At 28.0% G+C, this 23,476-nt stretch overlaps 1 protein-coding gene across 1 annotated transcript in view; it reads right to left on the bottom strand.

Moving 5' to 3' along the window:
* Positions 1 to 23,476, bottom strand: part of LOC123297009 (homeobox protein araucan) — an 85,153-nt gene that overhangs the window by 45,980 nt on the left and 15,697 nt on the right. Inside the window, exon 3 of the mRNA XM_044878760.1 lies at positions 1,609 to 1,727. Within this exon, the coding sequence (XP_044734695.1) occupies positions 1,609 to 1,727 (119 nt within the window). The remainder of the gene's footprint in view (positions 1 to 1,608; positions 1,728 to 23,476) is intronic.

Genomic DNA, 23,476 nt, shown 5'->3' with positions numbered 1-23,476 from the left:
TTTTTTTAAGTAAAATTGTATGTTTACAAAAAATAAAAAAAAATAATTGTAATGATTATTATTAGACCGCCATGTTATTTAGTCAGAAATGACATGAAAATATTAAATATTATTATTATAAGAGGTGTATAGAGATCATCATTGGTTGATACACACAAAAGTTAAAAAAAAAAACAATGTTATTGTTTGTAACGAAACTATAATACACGAAAAAATATACACAAACGTACAAAATGTACTACAAAACAGATTAAAACAAATAGATAATATTTTTTAATGGCGTGTTCATGTTTTTTCATACACCTAATAAACGACCTCCGTTCGTTCCTTTTGGTTTCATACGTAAAAAAAAAAAAAAAAAAAAAAAAAAAAAACAATACTCTAAATATTGTAGTTATTGCACGAAATTTTTTGTACTATTATTCGATAGTATATTATTAGTGTAAATGTGTAGTTGGGGAAATTGTCATCGTTGTTTTTGATAACCCCAAAATGGAATGAGTATTCAACAAATTGGTTATTAAATAACAGGAAATATTTTAAATTAAAATTGTGGTAAAAAAATTTCTAAATCAAAATTTCTCTACAAAATTTTAGAAACCCCCGACAAATGCGATTTATGCCTTGTAAACCGACTTTAGGAAACTTAGCTCTGAAATGTTCTCAATCAAGTCAGTTCGACCGTTTAGGGGCTATGATGACACTGAGAAACACACAATCGCACAGATAAACACTTTAAACTTATAGCACTCCTTCTAAAATCATTATCAAAGTGATGGTCAAGGACATCAGATGAAATGAAAAGGATACTTAGAGAACTATTATTTTTTGGGACAAACTTTTGGAAATATTTTAATTAAAATTGAAATATTTGAGTTGACTTTGTTCTCCTGAATTATTGTTTTGAATTATTTAGTTATTTTACCATTTCATTTTTCAAAATAAATTTATCCATGTTTATTTAACCATTCATTTCCATAGTAATTATTTATATGTTAAAATTATATGCCATACTTTTTCCAAACTGAATCGATTTTGAAGATCACCGCCAATTTTTTAGTTTTTTTGAGTACGGAACCCTTATCTCGCACTTGAAACATAGCTAAGAACACTTCGTAAAATTTCGTTTCAAATAAAACCAAACAAATTGAAAATCAGTTCATCCGTTTAGGCGCTACGATGCCACAGACAGACGCATATACAGACACACACACATAACGGTCAAACTTATAACACCCCTTTTTTTAACCCGGGGGTTAAAACTACGTTAGAATCGGCAAGGTAAATAAAGTAAGAACAAATTATAATTTGAAAAAATTTTTAATGTAAGGACCATGTTTTTATAACGGACTAAAAGGTACAAAATAATTTGGCATGCTTCACTGTATAACCGAAAAAATTAGCAATAAAAATTCTAAATAGTCTTGAAGAATTGTTACCAGAATTCTTTTTTTAGGAGTGACAGGACGAAAGCAAAGTAATTCAATATCTGATTCGACCTCGTTATAATTTGTACTCATGACTTGACAATAACTTTGATTGTATTATAAACAGTGTTCACTGTATGATAGTTTAAACAATATGTTGGTAATATTATCAAACACTTACCCATAAGCAGCTAACGCTGGATCGTAGGGATAATATCCTGTGGTTGGCTGTAAGCCAGCACTTGTCCATGCTGACATTTCTGCCGAACTACTTCCATCTTTTAACGCGTAAGGATTACTCTGCAAGAAAAAGAACATAATCATAAAATAAATATCGATATATTAACTAAAACACAATGAATATATAAAAAAAAAAAACTTTTATTCAAAAAAAAAAGTCAATTTGTTTCGACCGCTGTGCCAATTAAGTAGATAATGATATAAAATAAATTGTTATGGATCCAATATGACTCATTTAATAAAAATCATAATTTTTTATTCAAAACACAAAAACCTGTTGACAGTCCTAATTTTATCAAAAAGAATCAACATGTTATGGTCTAGGGGATGATATTCAGGAGAAATTCGTGCAAAATAGCTTTACAAAGCTTTTAATACCAGTCAAAAATATCATCCTATCTGTCGCTTTATTAAATAATTCCGTATAATTTTTCCTGCTCAAAAAATTTATATAATTCCAGAAAGAATTTTTGCCATGGCTGCTTCTTTATTTCGATTACCTACCGTCATTAAACTGATGGTTTGTGGAAAACATTGAGAGAGGAGCATAAATTTCTGTGTAATTAATCATTCTAACACTCAATAAAAGAAAATTGATATTTTATTTCCTCCAAAGTTTTTGAAATATGAAAGGATATTGTACATTGCACGTACAACAAAATTAATTATATTAAAAGAATATAAAAGCCAAAAATATTATCATTGATTGGAATTTAAGATTTCTCTCTAGACAAGTCATGATGATGTCATGTTGAAATAAATGACCCAAGTTTTTCATTTAACCCAGGTGTTTTGTGTTCTTTCAAGAATGATTTGAAACTTTTTTTATGAATGGTCGAAGTTTTTTTTAATAAATTATCTGTTAAATTTATATGTAAAAAGATATACAAAATTTATATTGGATGTTATCGGATTAATATGCCAATACCGGTAAACACAGAGAATAGAAGAGTTTTTCGAATAAGTGTTTCGTCACTCTAAAAATATAGAGATAGGGAAGCATTGCAAATTCGGAGATAAATAACTTAAATAAATATGATCCGATAAAGATAAAAATAAAATTATATGAAGGCTTTTTCTTATAGATATCCAATAAAATTGAAATTTAAGATAATTAAAGGTATTATTCTATACTGATTAAAAAAAAGGAAATTTTTCCACCGTCTGTGAAAGAATATCAAAATTAGCGTGCTGGAGGTATGCCGAGTAAAAAATAAATTATTTTCTGTATATCTCGAAAACAGGTCTTACCATTTTTTTAACTGACTTCAAACAAAAAAGAGGAGGTTATTAATTCGCCTGTATTTTTTTTATGAGTGTTACCTCAGAACTTTCGACTGGTTGAGCCGATTTTGATGATTCTTTATCTATTTGAAAGCTGGAGATTTCCGTGTGGTCCCATTTCATTTTGGTCTAGTTTTGACTATGGCATCCATGAGAAAACCATAAAAGTCTTAAATTTGCAATAAGTATGCACGACAAGAGGACGAATAACTCAATATCACGCCAACCGATTTCGATGATTCTTTTTTTAGTGACAAATTAGTTAGTTTACTTCAGATTCACTATAAATCACAACAACAACAAAAACTTTTAACAAAAAGAAAACCGACTTCAAAAGAAAAACTTTTCCAAAACAAATTAATATGAACTAAAAAGTAAAAAAATAACGATAATATAAAGTTAAAATTATTGTTATTTTTGGAGTCAGTGTCGGTTTTTTTATTCTAAAACATGGAACATTAATTTAGGACAAATTTTTTGTTATCAAGAAAAAGGTTCTTGCTACCTTGTTAAAAAGGTAAACACAAAAAAACTTTTTGCGGCTGTGGGTCTGTATTGAATATATGTATACATACAATGTCCTAGTATTGTTCACTGTTGTCACAAATAGTGCATTAATATGAGAGAATTTTTTTATGGACTTGACTATAACGATTGAACTACCTTAAGGTGTAAATTTTGAGATTAAAAATGAAATTTTTTATACTTTTGTTGTACTTTTTTTTCTTACTTACAAACAATTAGATTTTGTAAATAAATGTCGCTAAACATTTGTATTTAGTGACCTAGTTTCTTTTTTTTTACATTTCAAAATTTCTGGTTTTAATTTTAACAATTTTCAATAAAAATAATGCCCATTGCTACATATTTTTATGTGTACAATTCAACAACAACTTGAAAAAAAGACAAAATATATTGTGTATGGTATTTTAAAAAGTAAATACGATTATCAATATTTAAAATCTTCTTATATGAACAGAACTTTAAAAAAAAACGAAACGAATTGTCACACACCAATAAATAAAAAGAGACATATACACATGTTATCAATGTTATAGAAAAAGATACATAATAAAGTTTCGAAAAAAAATATAAAACAAACAGTACTAGCATGTAACGAGAAACGACGAACGGATAATAAAATTTAAAAGAAGCCGCCACGATTTGTGACAGAACAATGATTGTTATATGTCGGCGTATGGGAGGTCCGAGGCGCTAGCGTCGATCAAACATGGCGGATATATTTATACTGTAGTTTACATACATTTAACATATTATCAAACCAAAAAAGAACTAGAAACCTTTTTGATATTTTATTGAAATATATAAAAATACAATGGTCTTAAAAGTTAGTTTTTTTTTACATAAACGAAAACTTCTATTGTCATCTACGGATAAACAATTGACTGTGATATGACGAAGTTAGTTGTCAAAAAATAATCAGATTCATGACAAAATGTAGAAAAGCATGTGCATTCCAATACTTGCAAAAAACTGAAACTCTTTTTTGGGGATATCAACTTGTAAGACATATTATTGATTTGTATTAGTCTGTGTAGGAAACAATTTCATAATATAATAATACTCCGTATTTATACGAATTGTACTACATGTTTAGGCCTATTCCATACATTGGGTTTTTATAATGGACAACGGTTGAAGAATACTTAATTCGGTTATTCCAATTTTCGATAAATTGCTACTGAAGTTTTAAAAATGAATCAAAAATCATCTTGCTTTATATTTTATATTATTTCTCTAGCCTGCTTCCAGAGCCGGATTAAATATTTGAGGGGTCAGGCCCGAAAATCATAAGGGCTCCATGTAAGGGCAGAAATTTCTTTAATTATTTTGATATTGAGTGCATTTTCAGTTTAAAAAAATATTTTGACACACTTTCATTAGCTAGAAGTACCTAGTTCTGATAATTATAGTGATTTCAAGAACAAACAAACTGATTGGAATATAATTTGCTCCTTTAACTCGTATCGCGTTATGAGCATTTTGCTCAAGCTCGATTTAAGGCACAAATAACTTTTATTTTTCAAATGGTATATGTGTTCTTCATATAATTTTAGCCATTTTCAAAATTATGAATTTTTTAGATTTTTTTCAACCTATCTACAGTTTTAATAAAAATATTTTTTTTCAAGTCCTTCAGAAATGGTGAGAATTTTTCTCGCGACGAGAGTAAAGTTGTAAGTAAAATATATTCACTTCGGAAATTTTCGGGTCTGTTCGTGTACTTTCGTTACTAGCCTAATGAATTTAATTATTTTTTCCTCTAAAACACTTTTATGAAAAATTGTGAAGAGGATATGATTAACAAAGTTAAAGAATATTTAACCAGTGAAATATTTGACGCATGTGCAGAACGTGTGAGCAAATCTCTCATCACGAGACTAAAGATTTCCGAACGGTTGACTGGTTAAGTGGTACCTGCCTGTAATTTAAAGAAGAATGATTTTTCAACGGGTTTACTGACCTACGTTAATAAAAATTAGTTAAATATTCTCTAATAAGATAAAGAAACTAAATATTCTGTGCCCAAAGATTAATAATAAAAAAATGTAAAAAAAAAAAACATTATCACCTTTAACATCGGTCAAGTTAAAGTGCTATTAAAGCTATCATCGAATCGATTATGTATACCCATACAAAATCCGTTCTCAACGAATCTGTTTTCACACAAGTATAAGTGAGACCATGTTACACATTTATACTTGAACCAAACAAAAGTAGAAATACCAAAGTATATGAGAAGTAACGTCGGGCGGCGGCATTTTATTAAACAGAGAAGATAAATTATGCATCTATCCAATGACTACTCGACTACATCTATCAGAATCACAGAGATGAGTATTTCTATATCTATTTTTTTTTTAAATTCATTTGAAATATTTTCACGCGTTCTTTACCACTTCGGCTCATCACATCAAATATTGGTGTATACCCAACAACGTTAGATTTATTATTGTCTCTGCATACTGTCGTATCTGTTTGCATTGGATTGCAACGCGACAAAACAGCAGCGTGCGAATAAACGTGTTAAAAACAAAGGAAAAAAAGCGAATATTATGAAAAATTCTTTTATATTCTTCTTCTTTTGTGCAAAAGTTTATAGGTTTTTTTTTTGTTTTGTTTAAAGTAAGTTTGAAAAAAACATACTTGTTCTCACGGTTTAATGACGTAATTCTTTCATTTACGGCTTTGTTTGTATAAATTTTATTCATTTGGCTTTTAAGTTAAAAGTTTGGTCGAGTTTAAATTATATCATCGATTGTAAAGCCTTGTGTTTGATAATTCTAACGAAATAGGTCTAAATGCATTTAACCTACACTAATATTATAAAGAGGAAAGACTTGATTTTTTATTTTGTTTTTTTTTTTTTTTTTTAATAGATAAACTTAACAACTACTGTACCGATAAAAAAAATTCCTGCCGTAATATAAAGCTACATTATCAGCAAATCAATATATAGCTACATCAGTTTCAGGTATTGTATTTTATTTTCAAAAATACAAGGGTTCCATCCCAGACATTAAACCCACAAAGCTACAAAAGTTAATTAATTTCGGATAAAATATGATTGTTGCCAAAAGAACTTTTTATCTGCATTTGGTCATCTTCAGGTTTATCTTCGTATCAGAAAAGCAAGAAAGCATTCGATATTTTGGCTCCTGAGTCAATTGAAAATTAAATTAATTGCTAAAGCTCTTACTAAAAATATGTAGCTTTCTTAATATTGTTAGACTACCAAGACACTATGCCTAAAAAATCGTAAACTTATTCTAATTTCTAATAATTCCAAAAAATGTTCGCGGGCATTATACCTAAATAAAATTTTGAAATAATTAAAAATTATTTTTTACTTTTTAAACGACATATATTATAGGTCTTTTAATTATTTCGAGATAAAAATGGCAGTAAACACCAAAAATTTGAAATGATCCTTTCTTAATATACTAATAATATTTTTTGTCGAATTTTTTTGTGATCAATTCCACCATAAAAACTACAAAAAATATTGCATCTTGAAATTTTTACAAAAACTACATTGTTTTTGGCACCACAGTCGTGTTTCGGTGTCATATGGGCATAACTGATATTCCTATATAATACATATAATGTACAAAAGAGCTTCAAACCAAAGTTGTTTATTTTTTATAAGGAACATTTCGAACAATCGAAAATGGACTCATTAGGCGATTTTATGAACACTTACACCAAAATTTTTTTTCAAAACATCAATATTTTTAAGCGTTACAAACTTGGGACTTAACTCAGTATACCTTGATATATATTTCATGTAAACATGGTATAAAAATGATCTAAATTTAAAAACTGAGCTTACACTAAACATAGTGTATACATCCTTATTAAATATACAGTGTGAAAGATACAATCATTTGATGATAGAACTGGGACAGGTTGTTAGTTTGGATACACATGCATAGATGTCCATTCGATCGTTTTAATGCGCCATAAAAAGTCAACATTGACGCCAGCGGCCTCTACATATAACACACACATACACAAATACATGCATATAGTATACACCACAGTGCATTGGTGTGACATTTTTTTCTATTTAAAAAGTTGGCTGTTGTATTATGTTGACTGAAATAGGAGCAGCTGAACTGAATAAATTTTTGATCACAAACATTATATTTGTCTTTGTTTATTACATTGATTTTGTTGTATTTTCTTTGTTTTACATATTATACAGTATAGGTATTATTATGAATACCCATTAAAAACAAGAATTTTGTGTTCACAGCAATTTTTTTTGTTTTTTAAACTGTAGTCGTTTGTATGTTTTTATTTTTTATATTGTTTTGTGTGTGTTTTTTATTTTTATTTGAAATAAATAAACAACACTGAAACAATAAAATTCATGTCATTAATTTGATATTATTGGTCCATATAGGTACACATATACAATTCATATATTCAACAACACTAATTTTTAATACAATTGAAAGGTCTTTTTTATTGTAGTTTTACAATAAAAATTATTTAAAAAAAAAATAAACTAGCAAATTATTATACTGATAAATCACGGATATATTATCAAAATTCATATTGCAAGATCGATAAGAAACACAGTGTATAATAATGTAGGTTTATTTTTCAATGATATTATTTATCTAAATCAGTGTCGACATCTATGAGGTGTAAAACGTACTTACATATCATCGTTTATAATATGTATTGTACCTCTATGCACATGCTAGAATATAATTTTCAAATTATTTTTTATGTTAATAAATTTTTCTAAATTCGAATTTTTTATCCCGATAGCACTCGTATGTATATATATATACCTCAACCTATCGGGCCACTTTTTTTTTTAATGTTCAGGAAGGTCATTATATCAAAATCTACATCTAACTTCTGGCCGTTAGAAAGTTTGGTCATTGCTTTGGGCAAAAAAAGCCCATTATTATAATCCATTTTGGAGGTGATTTTTGAAAATTTCAAAACCTTGAAATCATTCAACGAAATGGGCCAGAAACGTACATCTGGAGGTTTTTGGTTTCGTTGATCACTATTCTGCAGTCAGAATTTCGATATACTCCTCCCTTCTTGGAGTAATTCACTCCGCTGGTCCGAATTGAATATTTACAGAAAATTACAGTGTTAGGTCAACGAAGGGTGAAAACCCATAAGAAGGAGGGATTATATCCCTTTTTTAACTACGGAATCGTAATCAGTGACTCCAAAAAACCCCGAGTATACTTTTTTGGCCCATTTTGTCGAATATTTACAGAAACCTCCTGTTTTGGACAAGCGGGGCTGAAAAACCCCAGAAGAGGAGAGTAAATCTTCATTCTAACTTCCGAATCGTGATCAGTGAACCAAAAAACTCCTGAGTATGATTTTTTGATCCATTTTGAATATATATCAAAATTCTGATTTCGGAATAGTGATCAGAGACCCCGAAAATCCCCGAGTATACGTTTCTGACACATATTTTCAAGGTTTTAAAATATTCAAAAATTACCTCATAAATGGATTCTAATGATTGGCCTACCTGGACCATTGCAAAGATCAAAACTTTCTAGCGACAAAAAGTTAGATGTAGTTTCCGATATATGGCATGATGACATGACTATATCTATTTTTATATTATGAATTTTTCAGATTTTTTCTATTCCTTTAAAACTAGTGAGAACCAGCGCTCCTACAAAACTTCAAACGACTTTCAAATTATTTCCACAGTATGTACACAGATGTTATGGGAGTATTTCATACCAAATTTTCATCATATACATTACTTTGTATCTTTAAAACAATTGAAAGTCATTGAAAATGACATTAACAAATTATTGTAATATTATATTTATATGTGTATCTTTTTTTATTATAAAGTAAATAATATGATAATAAAAAAGGATAATAAATCATATAATATAGTGAGTGAACTGACTGACGACTATCGTTCGTTTATTATTTAGTTGAAGTGTTATTTCACAAAGTGAAGTATGTACTTTATTAAATTAGTAACTAATTTATATATACTTTTGTGTTGATTTTAGTCTTGATTCAAACCACTTAAAAATTTTACCCTCTAAAATTATTATACATATGCGTTGATTATAATTTAATGTTTTAATTATTTATTACTCAGTTTATCTTAATAATTATTTTGAAATTAAAAAAATAAATAAATATTTAACCACTTTCAAATAAAACAGATGAAAAAGTATCATTGATTTCGGAATTTTTTCAACATATTGGATATTTTTCAATGTAATGATATAACCAATATTTTTTCGAACAGATAATTTCGTATGTGATACCCCAAAATATACACTAAAACGTGTTTACACCTTTAAAACTTATTCAGCAATTATTTATTTTAGAAAATTAAAATTGTTGGTGGAAGCGATGGGAAGTCAAAGAAATCTGTTCATTTTAAGCTACGGGTCTGGAAAATTCTTTCCGAACAAAGTTTTGGAACTTGAAATGCCATATGTTACAACTAAATAAAATAATAAAATTTTCACTTTGAAAGTGGAATATGGATGTTTGAGTGTGAACTTTCCACGTGAAGTAGTGTGTTTATATTATCAATGATTCAATTAGGTACTATTATGAAATACTTTAATACTTAAAATGAAATTAACTTAAATACTGCCTTACCATGCCTTACTTAATATAAGACTTAATAATGCCTTACTAAATATAAGAACAAAAACAAAAATAATCATAATAAATTTGTAAGACCGGATTTATTTGTATATAAAATGCATTTAAGTTGGATGATGAAAAAAAAACGCACAGCATTATTGTAAAGAATCTTCAGCATAAATTTTAACTTTCTGATACTAAATTATTGTTATTACCTCGATAATTGAAATAGAAATCTTTACGTTTTGATATATTTATAGAAAACGAGAGAAGAATTCTCAATACACGGATAAAAATCTCTAGAAGTACGCAAAATATAAACTTCTAGTTAAACAAAGAGGAAGATATTTTAAAAAGGACGTCGTTGTTGAGTATCGTCATAGAGATTACTAGAGACTATGTATAAAACACTATTTTGAAAGAAAAAGACGGGCAACAATCTTTGAATGCTTTTAACTTCTTCGTTTTTTAATCAAATTTAATTTAACTTTCAAATTTTGTTACAGTATCAAGTCTACTTTTACATTTTTATGAGTAATGTGGCAAATTCGATATCAGTCATCCAATTGTTTGCAAAAAATTGAAGAAAATTATTATATGAGAAATAGTTGCACTGCAAAGCAAGCCTTCTAATCCCTTATTCGCAGTCGAAGACGAGTTGTTTTAATAAAACATGTTTTAAATTTACCATAATTTGTTCTCAGATTATGCCGCCTTATTTGGAGCATGTTTAAAATTGGCGACGATTTTCCAAATCGGCTAAGTTTGGAAAAGGTTTTAAGGAAAGAGGCAATTTAATGGAGAGTGGTCTTAGATATGTTTCAAATGCGAGTTCCACAGCCGTTTTTAAAATTTTGTAAATTTCACTTGATATGTACATTATTTGATGAGGTGGATCTCCTTAAATTGTTCTCTAAATAACGTATTATATGTTAAGAAGAACATTTTTTCAATATCTAATTAACAAATAATATATTCCGTTAATTATTTAGAAAGTTATTAATTTAGCCCTAAAGGTCGTATCCACCAGGGCTTGTTTTTTTTTTGTCTGTTTCACATATCCGTTGGTTGTGCTCTTATAATAAGAAATATATCTACGAAGAATTTATCTAAATCAACAAAAAGTGTACCAACAGCCAAGTGAGCTACATGAATAAAAATAACATGAAAAGAGACTACTAGTATGATGGGTATAATATAAATCAAATAGAAACTGGTTTTTTTTTTGTATGTAGAAAAATATATTTTCCGTTCGTTGGTCGATTTTGTAATGCGAAAATGTTGGGGGAAAATTCATTCTTTATAACATTTTCTATTCTATGTGAATATATATATACATATATAGTTAAAATGTTACACACACATGTATGTACCTATGTAGAATTATGTGAGTGATATGGTTGATGCGCGTCGGCGCTAAAAGGCGGGGGCATCGAACCTTCTAACTATACTCTAACAAGATGGATGACATCACAAGCGTCAAGTTCACTCAGGAAAATAGATTGACGGCCACTTTTATCAATATAATATACACAAAAAAAAGAACCTATGTAATTTTTTTCACATTACATATTTTGACAGAAATTGACGTTATTGTTATGATATATTTTTATTGTTATTTTACACTATTATTTATCAATTTGATACACACTGTATAGAGGTATTATATGTTTAGTTTTATTATTTACTTGTTTTATTGTTATGATTCTCATCTCATCATTTTATTGACCTCCATATACATTCAAAAAGTCTAATTTTAATATAATTATGTAAAAAAAACTGCCTATATTCAAAAACATTTTGGATAAAATAATTCTCTGTATATCCCAACTAATAGGTTTTGTCGGGGGTTTGACTAGAATTTTTTGGCTAAAATATTACTTGAACTGCAAATTTACATTATTTTCTTTTCCTTATTTCGTTTTGGTATTCGATATTTAAGATATAAACACCAAAATCCTTAAAATCGTCCAAGTCTTTGCGATTTCAATGTCTAGCGGTTTAAATCTTTCATAGAATTGTGACTACCGATTTTTAAGAATGGCATTGTTATCCATTTACACATATTCTAGGATTCTAGGACGCGAAGAAAGAAAAACAGACAGACAGACATATGATGCAAGGTAAACAAAAGTTTATACAAAGCTTGACATTCTAGCGTTAAAGGTACTTAAAAGGATGGAAATTGCAAGGAATTATTTTCAAATGTAAAAATTAAGATGATAGAATGAGCTTATATTTTTTTAAATTCACCTGTTTGGATAAACAAATTCATATAATTATTTTGAATTTTCTCAATTTTCGACGTTGTATATGGACACAGCATACTTGAATATTTTACGAGAAGAATTATATCTACCTTTTTTGGTTTTTAAGATTTGAGACTTCAGATTTGAAAACGCTTTGGAGAATATGATTCACCATTATTTATTTTTTCTTCTGCTTATTTTTGTAAAGTTTTCAATGAAAGAGAACTTAAAAATTCTAGCGCTTGTATATTTTCAGTTAAAATCTGAATGTTTAAGACAAACTGAGTATGTCATTATGATATCTATACAGAGGTCAAACGAAGATTACTTAAACAATATTTTTGTTTTGTTTTATTTTCGATTACAATTCGAAATTGCAGCAATTGTATTTTATTTATTTACTACACAGATAAAATTAAATAAACTAGCAGAATAATTTTTTTTATTTATTTATTATTTATGATAATAAAAGCAATGATTTATTTTTATGTAAAGGTATTATTATATTTATAAGTATACTCTGGCAACACAAAAAAATATAACATTTAACTTTATTATTTAATTTTGAAATCAACGTACATTTTGAACATAAGGAATAAATAATCATAATTTTGTAATTAGTTAACTTTGACAGGTACTTGCTTTAATTTTAAAAGTTGTGGGCATTTTAAATATATTCGTACAAAGTTATCAAATAAAAACTTGTGTACTTTCAATGAAAGATTAATTTGAATTTCATAAAAGCAATTTATAAATATTTAGCAAGGATGCTATGATGTGCGATAACCGTAACCGAAATATTGGATATTCAAAAGTTTTTATACAAGAAAAACAAATTCAAACTGATTTTATGGAATTGATATTTTTCATACTTATTTGTAAGATCATCACAGTAATCTTTAACTTTTTAACACACTTTTTGTTCAAACCGCTACATGGAGTTAAATACACAGGTGAATTTAAAAAAAGTATCATTCTTATATTTCGAAAACGAGATGAATTAAAAAAAGGAAAAACATATACCGTCTCATTTTTAGGGAGATTAAAATAAAGTATTAAATTTTTTTATACGGAGACGTCTTGGGGGTTAAATTTTTTTTAGTTTTAATGAAACTATATATTTTTATTTTAAATTTTTTTCCCAAGACCTTCATTGTCAGTTCTGGATTTCAGGGACTTTCGAGCTTAAACAGTTTCCTCCTTTCCAATTTTATCGAAAAACAAGTAACTATTATTTACAATATTTGTGATTTATACTATTCTTAAAGATTTTTGGCTTAGAAAATTGTAAAATTAACTACTTAAAATTTAGGTCCAGGGGGAAAAAATTTCAAAAGCTGCAACGAACAAGAATAATGGATTTTGAATTTTTTAAGACTTTGTTAAATTAATGACCATGAAACAAGTATAATAAATATGGTGGGAGCGCATATAAATACATTGAATAAGGGTATTCTACTATATTTGAAAAAGTACTTTTTTTAAACTGTACAGTTTTTAATTTTTTAAACTGTAAAATAGTCATAATACATGGAGTATATCAGAGCTTCCATGAATTGTTTGACATTTGGTGTTTTAAATTTTTACCGAAATCTTTAATTTATGGTTCAAAATAATGATCACAGATGGGCTCAAAATAATGATCACAGGAGCAGAATGATCATTTTGAACCGTAAATTAAAAATTTAAAACAGTAAATGTCAAACAATTCATGGTAGCTCTGATATACTCAATGAATTATGACTATTTTACAGTTTAAAAAATTAAAAACTGTGCATATCTTTTATGGAAGGGGGATAAGTGAGATCAAGAGAGGTGGAGGCTATAAAACGGTGGCTTTTAGGTCTCACATTCTCAAATCATTTTTGCGGTACTTTTAGCGGTACGAAATCAAGCTAGTATTGAAAATAAATCTTAGAAATGATTGTGTAATCCATGAGGCTAAGAACATGATTTTAATTTCCCTCTTTTCAAAACTTTCAATCGAATAAAAACCGATGATTTTTCCATTACAGAAACCTTTACGATACTACCAAAAATTCTCTCTAATCGAGTACAGGGCCTCTTACTAAAAAGAAACATATATAATCGATCACTATAATAAGTTAATGTTTTTGATAGTGATGAAACCATAGAAATATTTTAACTCGATGTGGGTGTACATAATTTAAAACTTTTTTTTATTCAAATAATCATTTTTCAATAGCATTCAACTCAAATATTCTGTATTTTTTCCTATCATCAATATCAAAATGGCGTTTGTCAATTTATAAATATTTCCATAATCCAGGTGTGTGATTGATAAGTTCAAACAAAATGTGCCGGTATTGACTTTTGTGATGTCAGTTGTTGTGTATGATATAGCTTTATATATATATATAACATGCATGTTATTTTTTATTTTCAAAATGTATATTGATAACAAACTGATAATAAATCGTCAACTATTGTCGGCACGATACTAAAAAGAGTTATCTTTTAATATTTCGTTCTATGAAATTAAACATACAATTGATAACACAGAACTGATTTTTCTTTTGTTTGCTTAGTGTGTTTTGATTTTTGATAATAATTTGTCTGAGAGTATTTAAAGCGGCCTTTACATGATCAATATATACTGCCAATATTGGAATATTGACAATATTATTGGCTGTGTATATGGAAAAGAAATATTGAAAACTATTGGCAAGCTTACATAGTTTATACTCTCACAAGTAGTTTGTTAATACCCCATATTAGCGGCATAGTTGTTTTTTGTAAAAACTGGCATCATCGTCTTGATGTTGCGTTTCTGATTTCGAAGGAACAATTTATAGAATGAAGCATAATGAGACTTTCTTGGATTTATACGTGTCTTAAAGAGTTTGACCTCGAAATCGCCTCATATAAGAGAAGAGATCGAGACAAGACCGATATAATTATTATTCCTCCCGTGTATACTTCAGTCGCGAAGACGTTTTTTGCAACAAATTTTACCACAATTACAATAGATAAAACTATTATATACGCCTAAATTAATTTTAAAATAGAAAAATCTGTCAGAAAAATGACTTTACCGAAGATTTAATAAGCTTTATATAACTTTAAAAGATCTGGGTGGCCACTCACTTTTCTTAATCTCTCTGAACATATAGGATCAGTTTATTCAAATTGAAGCAATTTGACAGAGTAATCCTTATTACAGACTTTGATTTAAAACTGTGAAAAATTTCTAAGAAAGGCTGATAAAAAAATAGACGAAATACTCAATTTAGTTTCGAAACGACACTTAAAATGTTATCCAATCAAAATCACAAAAAGGTATTTCCCCTAATTGAATTAAAATTTGATACAATTTCCAAAGTTCAAAATAATATAATTAAAATCAATTTCCAATAAACAAACTATTTTTAAAAAAAAATTACAATTTTTTTATCAACTAATAAAAATGTTATTAATAGATATTATTATTAAATTTTCAAAACTATTTAATAAAAAAAAAATCAATTTGCGTTTATATTATATTAATATTATTAATGAAAAGATAAGCCAAACCACTGTAATATATGTAAATGTGGAGCAAATTGTAATATTATATGCGTTAATTGACATAAAAACTATAAATAATAACGAAAGTTTAATATTATTTTCTCCCCCTTTTTATATCAAAAACGTATTGTTAATGTGTTTTTAATATTTAAATAATTATGTGACAACTGGAACTAAAAAAATTGATTTAAATTAAATTTTAAAAAGAGGTTCTGTTCTTTTTTTTTGGTAAATTAATGTCTAATTGTTATTTAACTATATGGAATTAAAAATTTTTAAAAGCCATTCATAGCTTTTAATTTTACCTAACAGATTTCTCAGTAGATACATCGTTAACTAATTTTACCATGGTAATTTTTCTGTAGTTACGATGTTAGTAGTTTTCCGAAGATACATCGTTAACTAATTTTACCATGGTACTTTTTCTGTAGTTAATCTCCTGGATGCGTTTCTGGTACATCCTTTTTGGGATTCAAAACGAGTAAAATTGGGTAATAGAATCTAACATTCTGTGAAATTCCTTGTCAAAAATGATCAATCATAACACAATCAACAAATTTGATTCCGTGGTTTAATTTGATTCAAAATCTCTATCGCTATCTTTATATATTAAAAGTGCGAAAGTAAGCATGTTTGTTTGTTACCATAAATTACAGATTTCTGTAAAAGTAGTCATTTGACATCACCATAAATTACAGATTTCTGTAAAAATAGTCAATATAAAATATTTCACGGCCATCTTTTCTGATATATTCAATGAATTTAAATTTAAATTACGACTAGTATACATTTAAAAAAAATAGAAAACCATACATATATTTTAGCTGTGTAAAACAATCCTTACCATTATTTCGAGTGTTATAGAAAGGGGATAAGCAAGAGCAATCTTTATCAATCTTTACTCTTAAACCCAGCGAAGCAGGTGGGTATCACTCTAGTTAAGAAATAATTTCCGAGATAATTTCATTTCCTCCCTGTAGTTTTTACAAAAAAAAAAGGAGAGTTTTTGACCTATAGAAATTTTTGTTTAAACCAAGAACACTTTCTCGTGATATCAAAATGAAAAGGAACAAATTGAGAGCAAGATAAAATTTACTTGTGACAAAAAAGCCAAGAAAATAATTTTTTCTGAATATTTGAGAATGTTTAAGTTTTTATTAGTATTACTCTACTCTAGACTTGTGTTTTTAAATTATTACAATTTTCCAAACGGCGTAAATTTCTTTGTATTACTTAAATAATCAGTTATAGGGTTTAAATTTATCAAATTAAAATTGATAATTTTATCATTTTTTTACCTAGTTAATAAATCCGAAAACCGATTAATCACAGCTTAATGATAAATTAATTTAAATTAATCTACAAAATAATTTTGTAAGATCCCGACTAGAAATTGTCCCAGTACTTATATTGGGGCCCGCTTGGGATTTGTTGGGGCATGTCCCAATAGGTCTATCCCAATTGGGATCCGATTGGGAACCTTTTGGGATAGCCCAATGTAAAAATAGGCGATTTTATAATAGTTTTTCCCAACTGGGGCCTATTTGGGAACTTATTGGGAAAGCCCAAATTAAATTAAAATAGGTCTATCCCAATTGGGATCCAATTGGGAACCTTTTGGGATAGCCCAATGTAAAAATAGGCGATTTTAAATAGTTTTTCCCAACTGGGGCCTATTTGGTAACCTATTGGGAAAGCCCAAATTAAATTAAATGATAAACACAACGGTTTAATTGTTTGAGTGGGACCTGGTTGGGAACACGTTGGGATAGCCCGATGTAAAAATTAAATAATCTTTACTCTATTTTTACCGGATTTTGAAAAATTTGATTGCTTTGAATAAAGCAAATATATATGTTCTTAATCTTAGTACAGTTAATTGATTTAAAAAATTTCCTACTTTATTAAAAACAATCATAATTTTTCAATTAATTTTTTTTGTTTAAGTTATTTTTTTATAGTAAGTAAATAGTTATAAATTTAGAAAAAAATAATTTCCCTAAAAAAGTTTTAATTCAAAACGCTTTACTTCACTTTTAACTCTGTACTTTGAGTATTTATAAACTTTTCGTTTTTTACATAATCTATTTTTTTCTCTTAATATTATTCTGTTATTGCTATTTCCCTTCTATTTGAATCAAAAGTATCAGTTCTTCATTTTTGAATTTTCCGCGTTTTATTTATTTAAAACATTTCAACAGATGGCGCTACGAGAAGTTTTTTATTTGTCATAATAAAAACACTGTGATTAACAAACGATCGAGTAATCGAGTATGAATCGAAAATAAGTGATTTTTTATAGTTTTTTTTTGTTATTTTAATTTATAAAAATTCAGCATCATACTATATCATAAAATTTTTTAAGTGCATTTACGTTTAATTTAATTATATTATTTTGACATATGTGTAACGAACTTTTGAGTGTAATTGAAAGTGAGGTTATGTAAAATGTGAACTTGGACTTCTACGGACCAGAAGTTTTTATTCAAGTATACAAGGTAAAAATTTCGATCACAAGTTATATTGTAATTATTAAAAAAAATAGTTCTTACATTAATAATTTTTTTTTTTAAATTATTATAGATGTCTTTATTAAAAAACTAGCTTCCAGTCCCGAAAACCCACTAGACGATAAAGAAATTTTGAAGGCAATGACAGCAGTGATACAAGGTGCTCGAGATTGGGATGGCCATCGTCTTCTTCGTTTAAAAAAATGATCATTCTATTGACTGAATCTATTGTATTTTTATAAATTTATAAATAAAAAAATTTGCTTGGTAATTTCCAGTTTATTTTTAATTTGAAGCTATAGGCTACATCATGATTGTATTGATTAACAAGGGGCAAATGATTTACAATAAGGTAAATTAAGCGGGAACAGACCGGGATTATTCGATTGGGAATCCATAGGGCTTGCACATTCGGGAACCTATAGGGACTGCCCAATTGGGAACCAATTGGGATAGCCCCACCGGGCCCCAAATAAGTTTCTGCGTTACAGCCCAATTTGGGGTCCCAATTGGGCAACCAAGCTGGGTCCCAAATGGGAGCACGTGAAAATTTCTAGTCGGGATAGTGTTTTTATTGATTTTTTAAAACGTTGTTTTTTTTTTTTTTTAATTTATTTCAAAATAAATCAATTTTTTCTGATTTTAGGTGTTGATGAGTTAAGTTTTCTTATTTTAATATTTTTGAATAAAAGTTAACTTGAAAAGCAAAAGGAACAAAAAAAAACAGCCGGTGATTAATTAATTGAAGGAATAATATATAATTTACCAAGATTATATCGACACATAAAAATATTTGGAGAAACGCTTAGCCTTGATGAAATTAATTAAAAGGAAATTCCGAATAAATTATGATTCAAAGTAGGTCTTACAGAAAACTTGTAGCATTGATGTGTAGGACATGAAAGCAAATCAACATGAATCTTTATTACATACCTTGGGATGAAGGTAGTAAATATCGTCTTGGTGATATTTACTACCTTCATCCCATTCAATGAAAGATTTCCACGTTCCTACACAAAGTATTCTCTAAGAAATTTGTGTAAATTTAATTCCCACATACATGAAAAATAAGTTGGTTAAATATTAATTGCTCAGTGCATGAATTCATGAGTTCTCATTCGTGTCCAGGCAATTGAACGCATTTATGCTACTTACTCGTTCAACAACTGAGGACAATTTATTTCATATTACAAGATATCGTTTAGCCCGGACAGGAGACCCCCTTAATAATAAAAGCATAATTTTTTTGTTGGAATTTGTGAGAATAATTTTATCCATTAGTTTGGTGCAGCGCTTAAATAGCATTCTAAGTAACATAAATGTTTTGAGAACACTGAACAAGCATCGTAAATGGTGGAAGCGTCGATAAAAACCTTAGAAAAAATCAATTTATAAGAAAATAAAGTCACAAACCACACTTAAAAACACAGAAAACCACGTAGAATATTCCATAAATTTTAAAAAGGGATAATAATAAATAATTTAATTATATTTAATTGAGTAGTTTTGGTTTAATATTAAAACACCATGAAGAAGATATTCCGTCTATTAGGAGGAAGGTTCTTTTATCCATATAATAATAACACAAAGTATAAACCTTTTGTTAAAATACAAATTAAAGGGGGTTCGTTTTCCTTTTAATTTTAACACAGTCTATATAAGCATAAGAGTTATTTAATAAACACATTGAGTTTCATTCATGAAACTCAACTTGAATGGTAGATATTACAATTTAGAGAATTATATTATAAAATTTTATAGGTATGTTTGTCTATTGTATTATTTTTGAGTACCTCAAAGCCTTTTAAATATAGGATAGCTATTGCATACCTATATAGAACGTACGCAACTTGAAACCGAAAATTTTATGCGTGTTTATGTATTTATATTATATCATAATGTATTTATATTGTTTAAATTGTAATTCAAGTATTACACGTAAAATTACAAGGGTTTTTACATGATTGGTGGTATTAAAGATACAAAATATATTTTTCAGGAACCAAAATTATGTTTTATTATCTCATAGGAGGTAAAAACAGACATTGGGATACTATATACAACTAGTCGAGGTAACAAGGGATCGAACTAAGTTTTATTTTCACTTCAGATGAAGAATTTTCACTTCAATTTCTTATTAAACAAAGAGGAAGATACCAATAGTGACGTCATATTTAGGTATCGCCATAAAGATTACATATAAAATTTTTTTTTGCTAAAAGGCGATGAGCAACCTTTGAATCAAGTTTAATTGCACTTTATAATCTTGTCATGGTATCAAGCCTAGTTTATATTTTTCTAGGTAATATGGCCAATTTGACATCAAGATTATCCCCTATTGCAGAATAGTCTGCAGTCTCCTACCTAAAAAACTTACTTATTACATCACTGTTGAGTCTTTGTATTTCTAACAGAAAGATCATCAAACGACAAAGCGAAAAATTATTCTGTCCGTCATGGGGCGCCGTTGCAATTTTTATTAGAAAAATACTTTAATTTATTTTTCTAAGAAATAAAATTGTACCCTGTGTATCCGAAATTACACTTATTGACATCACACTTTACACAAAGTAGAAAATTTGCTTGTCTTAAGTCGGATCAAATGACACTTTTACTGAACTATGAAAGTTTTTTCATCACACAAAAGCTCCCATGAAGATCGCAAAATATATTAAGCAGTGCATTCTACAATTTGAAATATTTTATAAATAAAACAATGTTGTTACCTAATCGATTTAAATCGCAGATTGCTGATATTATAAGGAGTAACTTAAGCAACTTTTAGTTTAGAATCTTTTATTTTTAAATTAAAATCCATGATAAAGACAAGAGAAGTAAAGGCTATAACGTAGTAGTCTTTGTTTTTTAAAATTAAATTGGCCCAGTGAAGACTCACTCGCTTTATAATTAAGTCATTCTTTTTCAATGATTTTTAACATTTAATTTTTATAAGATTTTCATTATAGGTACAGAAATTAGAAAAAAAAATTCCAAAATGTACACAAAAATCAAATAAATTAGTAATTTCGTAAACGACATAAATGTAAATAATTTTACAAATATATGGTTGCCAGTTGATGAATATTTATATTCAGTGAAACGCCTCTGAAAACAGTTAAATTGAGATTTACCAAATCCCGAGGCTTTAAAAAGCCACGCTATAGGGGATGAATGCTTCTGTCGTGAATTTATATATATCAAATAAGGGTGGTAAAAGAGAAATTTATACGTGTTATTTTTCTAAAGGGTTGTACAAACAAAATAAAATTCCATTAAATACACATTTTATATAGTAAAATAATACTCTCGTTTCGTCAATTCACTTGCTAAAAAAACATTGTCTCAATTCACTTGCTACGTAGTTGATCACTATATAAGGTTCACTTGTTTGTAATAGGCATAGAAAAAAGCAAGCCAGAGGTGTTATAGAAAAATATAGGAACAATTGTTTCATTAATGATAAAATTATCGTGTTGAAACTCATAGTATATAGGGTTTTTTCTGGTGTGGCAAATTCGTTGTGTGCGTAGTCATGGTAGGGACAATAAAATCGGTGCCAGCGCTTCCAGTGAAAAATTTTGGCGATAAAAAAGGCTGTTATGACTAATTTGCAATTCCTTAGATGTTAATATTATAGAAAATGCCAAATTAAAATTATTGAAAAACACTAATTAATTAAACTTAATGCATTAAAAATTGTGAAAATAAGAAATCAAATTGCACAAATATTATTTTTAAATGTAAATTATCATAATTATTTATTTAAATTTGTGAGACAATAATATTTAATTTTCAATGTAAGTCATAAATGCAATCCATACAATTATATATGCATCCATACAATTCTATTATTAAAGTAGTGTATCGTTACCATGGAAACGCCTTCAATAAAACTCACGCAAAGTGCGAATAGCAATTTCAACCTGTTCTGGCAGAGATATAGAAGTCATTTCCATTTATTCTAGGCACAACTATAATGCCCCCTCTCCCCTTTAAGATAAATGCGGGAAAATTTGCGGCTTATCCCAACTTGACGGTGACATCAATCTACGGTAAAACTCTATGAAATTTAATGCAGCAACGAAAGAAATATTTTTCGTTGAACAACCATCTTAAACCGACGGAAAGAGTTAACAACCAATAATAATATAATCGAACTTTCTATGAAATTTTGACATGACGCTAGCGTGTGACTATACCAATTGCAAAAAAAAAAAAAACAATCATAGTGATAAAATTTGACACATTTTATTAAAATTTAACACCAAGAAGTCATTTTTTCGTATTGAATACATTATATTTTATTATAAAGTGTGATATTTAATATTCATGCTTCTTAGCATCTTGCTATAATAATAAATGTGGTCATTTTTTTAACAAACAGTTCAAGGGTATCAAATTAACACAGGAATTACGTCCTGTCTGGGTCGCTATTTTATTCATCAACAGGGTCTAGAAAAAACAATTCATTTACATATTACAAAATAATATTTCTTGAAATAAAATGTTACAACCCTTAAACTATAGATTTAAAAGTCATACCATGTTGTAGTTAAATATTGTAGACAAAGATACAAATAATTGTATAACATTATCTATTATATTATCGGTCTTTATTTAAAATATGACAATCATGTTTTAAGTATGAATTTTTGTAAAAAATTGTTACCTCTATGTTCAGGTTATAATAGCCAAAGTAACAAAAAGGTCTAGTTTGATTTTTAGGCGTCAAAAGTCTAAGTTGAGTTGAGTTGTTTGGTTCGTGGATTCTTTCTTCCGTTGATATTTCACGGATTCTTTTTCCAAGTTCATTTTTGGAGATATTTTTCTTAATTTTTTATTTCTATGCCTGATTTTTAAACAAACTGTAATTTTTTTGAGCGCTATGGTTCAGAAAGTTACATACCAAGAAAACTCGGTCATAACTCCGGTAAAAACAGCCCGGTACCAAAAAATTCATTGGGTTCACACACTGATCCACGGGTTGGCCAATTCATTAATGGAGTCAAATTATTAGTTAATTTATTTATTACGGTTCCTCTTCAAAAAACGAAATTATTAAGTTTAACGTTTTGCAAAACCAGACTTACCGGTGGAATTT

This window comes from Chrysoperla carnea, chromosome 3 (genome assembly GCF_905475395.1).
Source record: "Chrysoperla carnea chromosome 3, inChrCarn1.1, whole genome shotgun sequence".
NCBI classification, from domain to species: domain Eukaryota; kingdom Metazoa; phylum Arthropoda; class Insecta; order Neuroptera; family Chrysopidae; genus Chrysoperla; species Chrysoperla carnea.
Note: the sequence above shows the minus strand (reverse complement) of the source record. Positions and strands in the feature narration are given on the sequence as shown.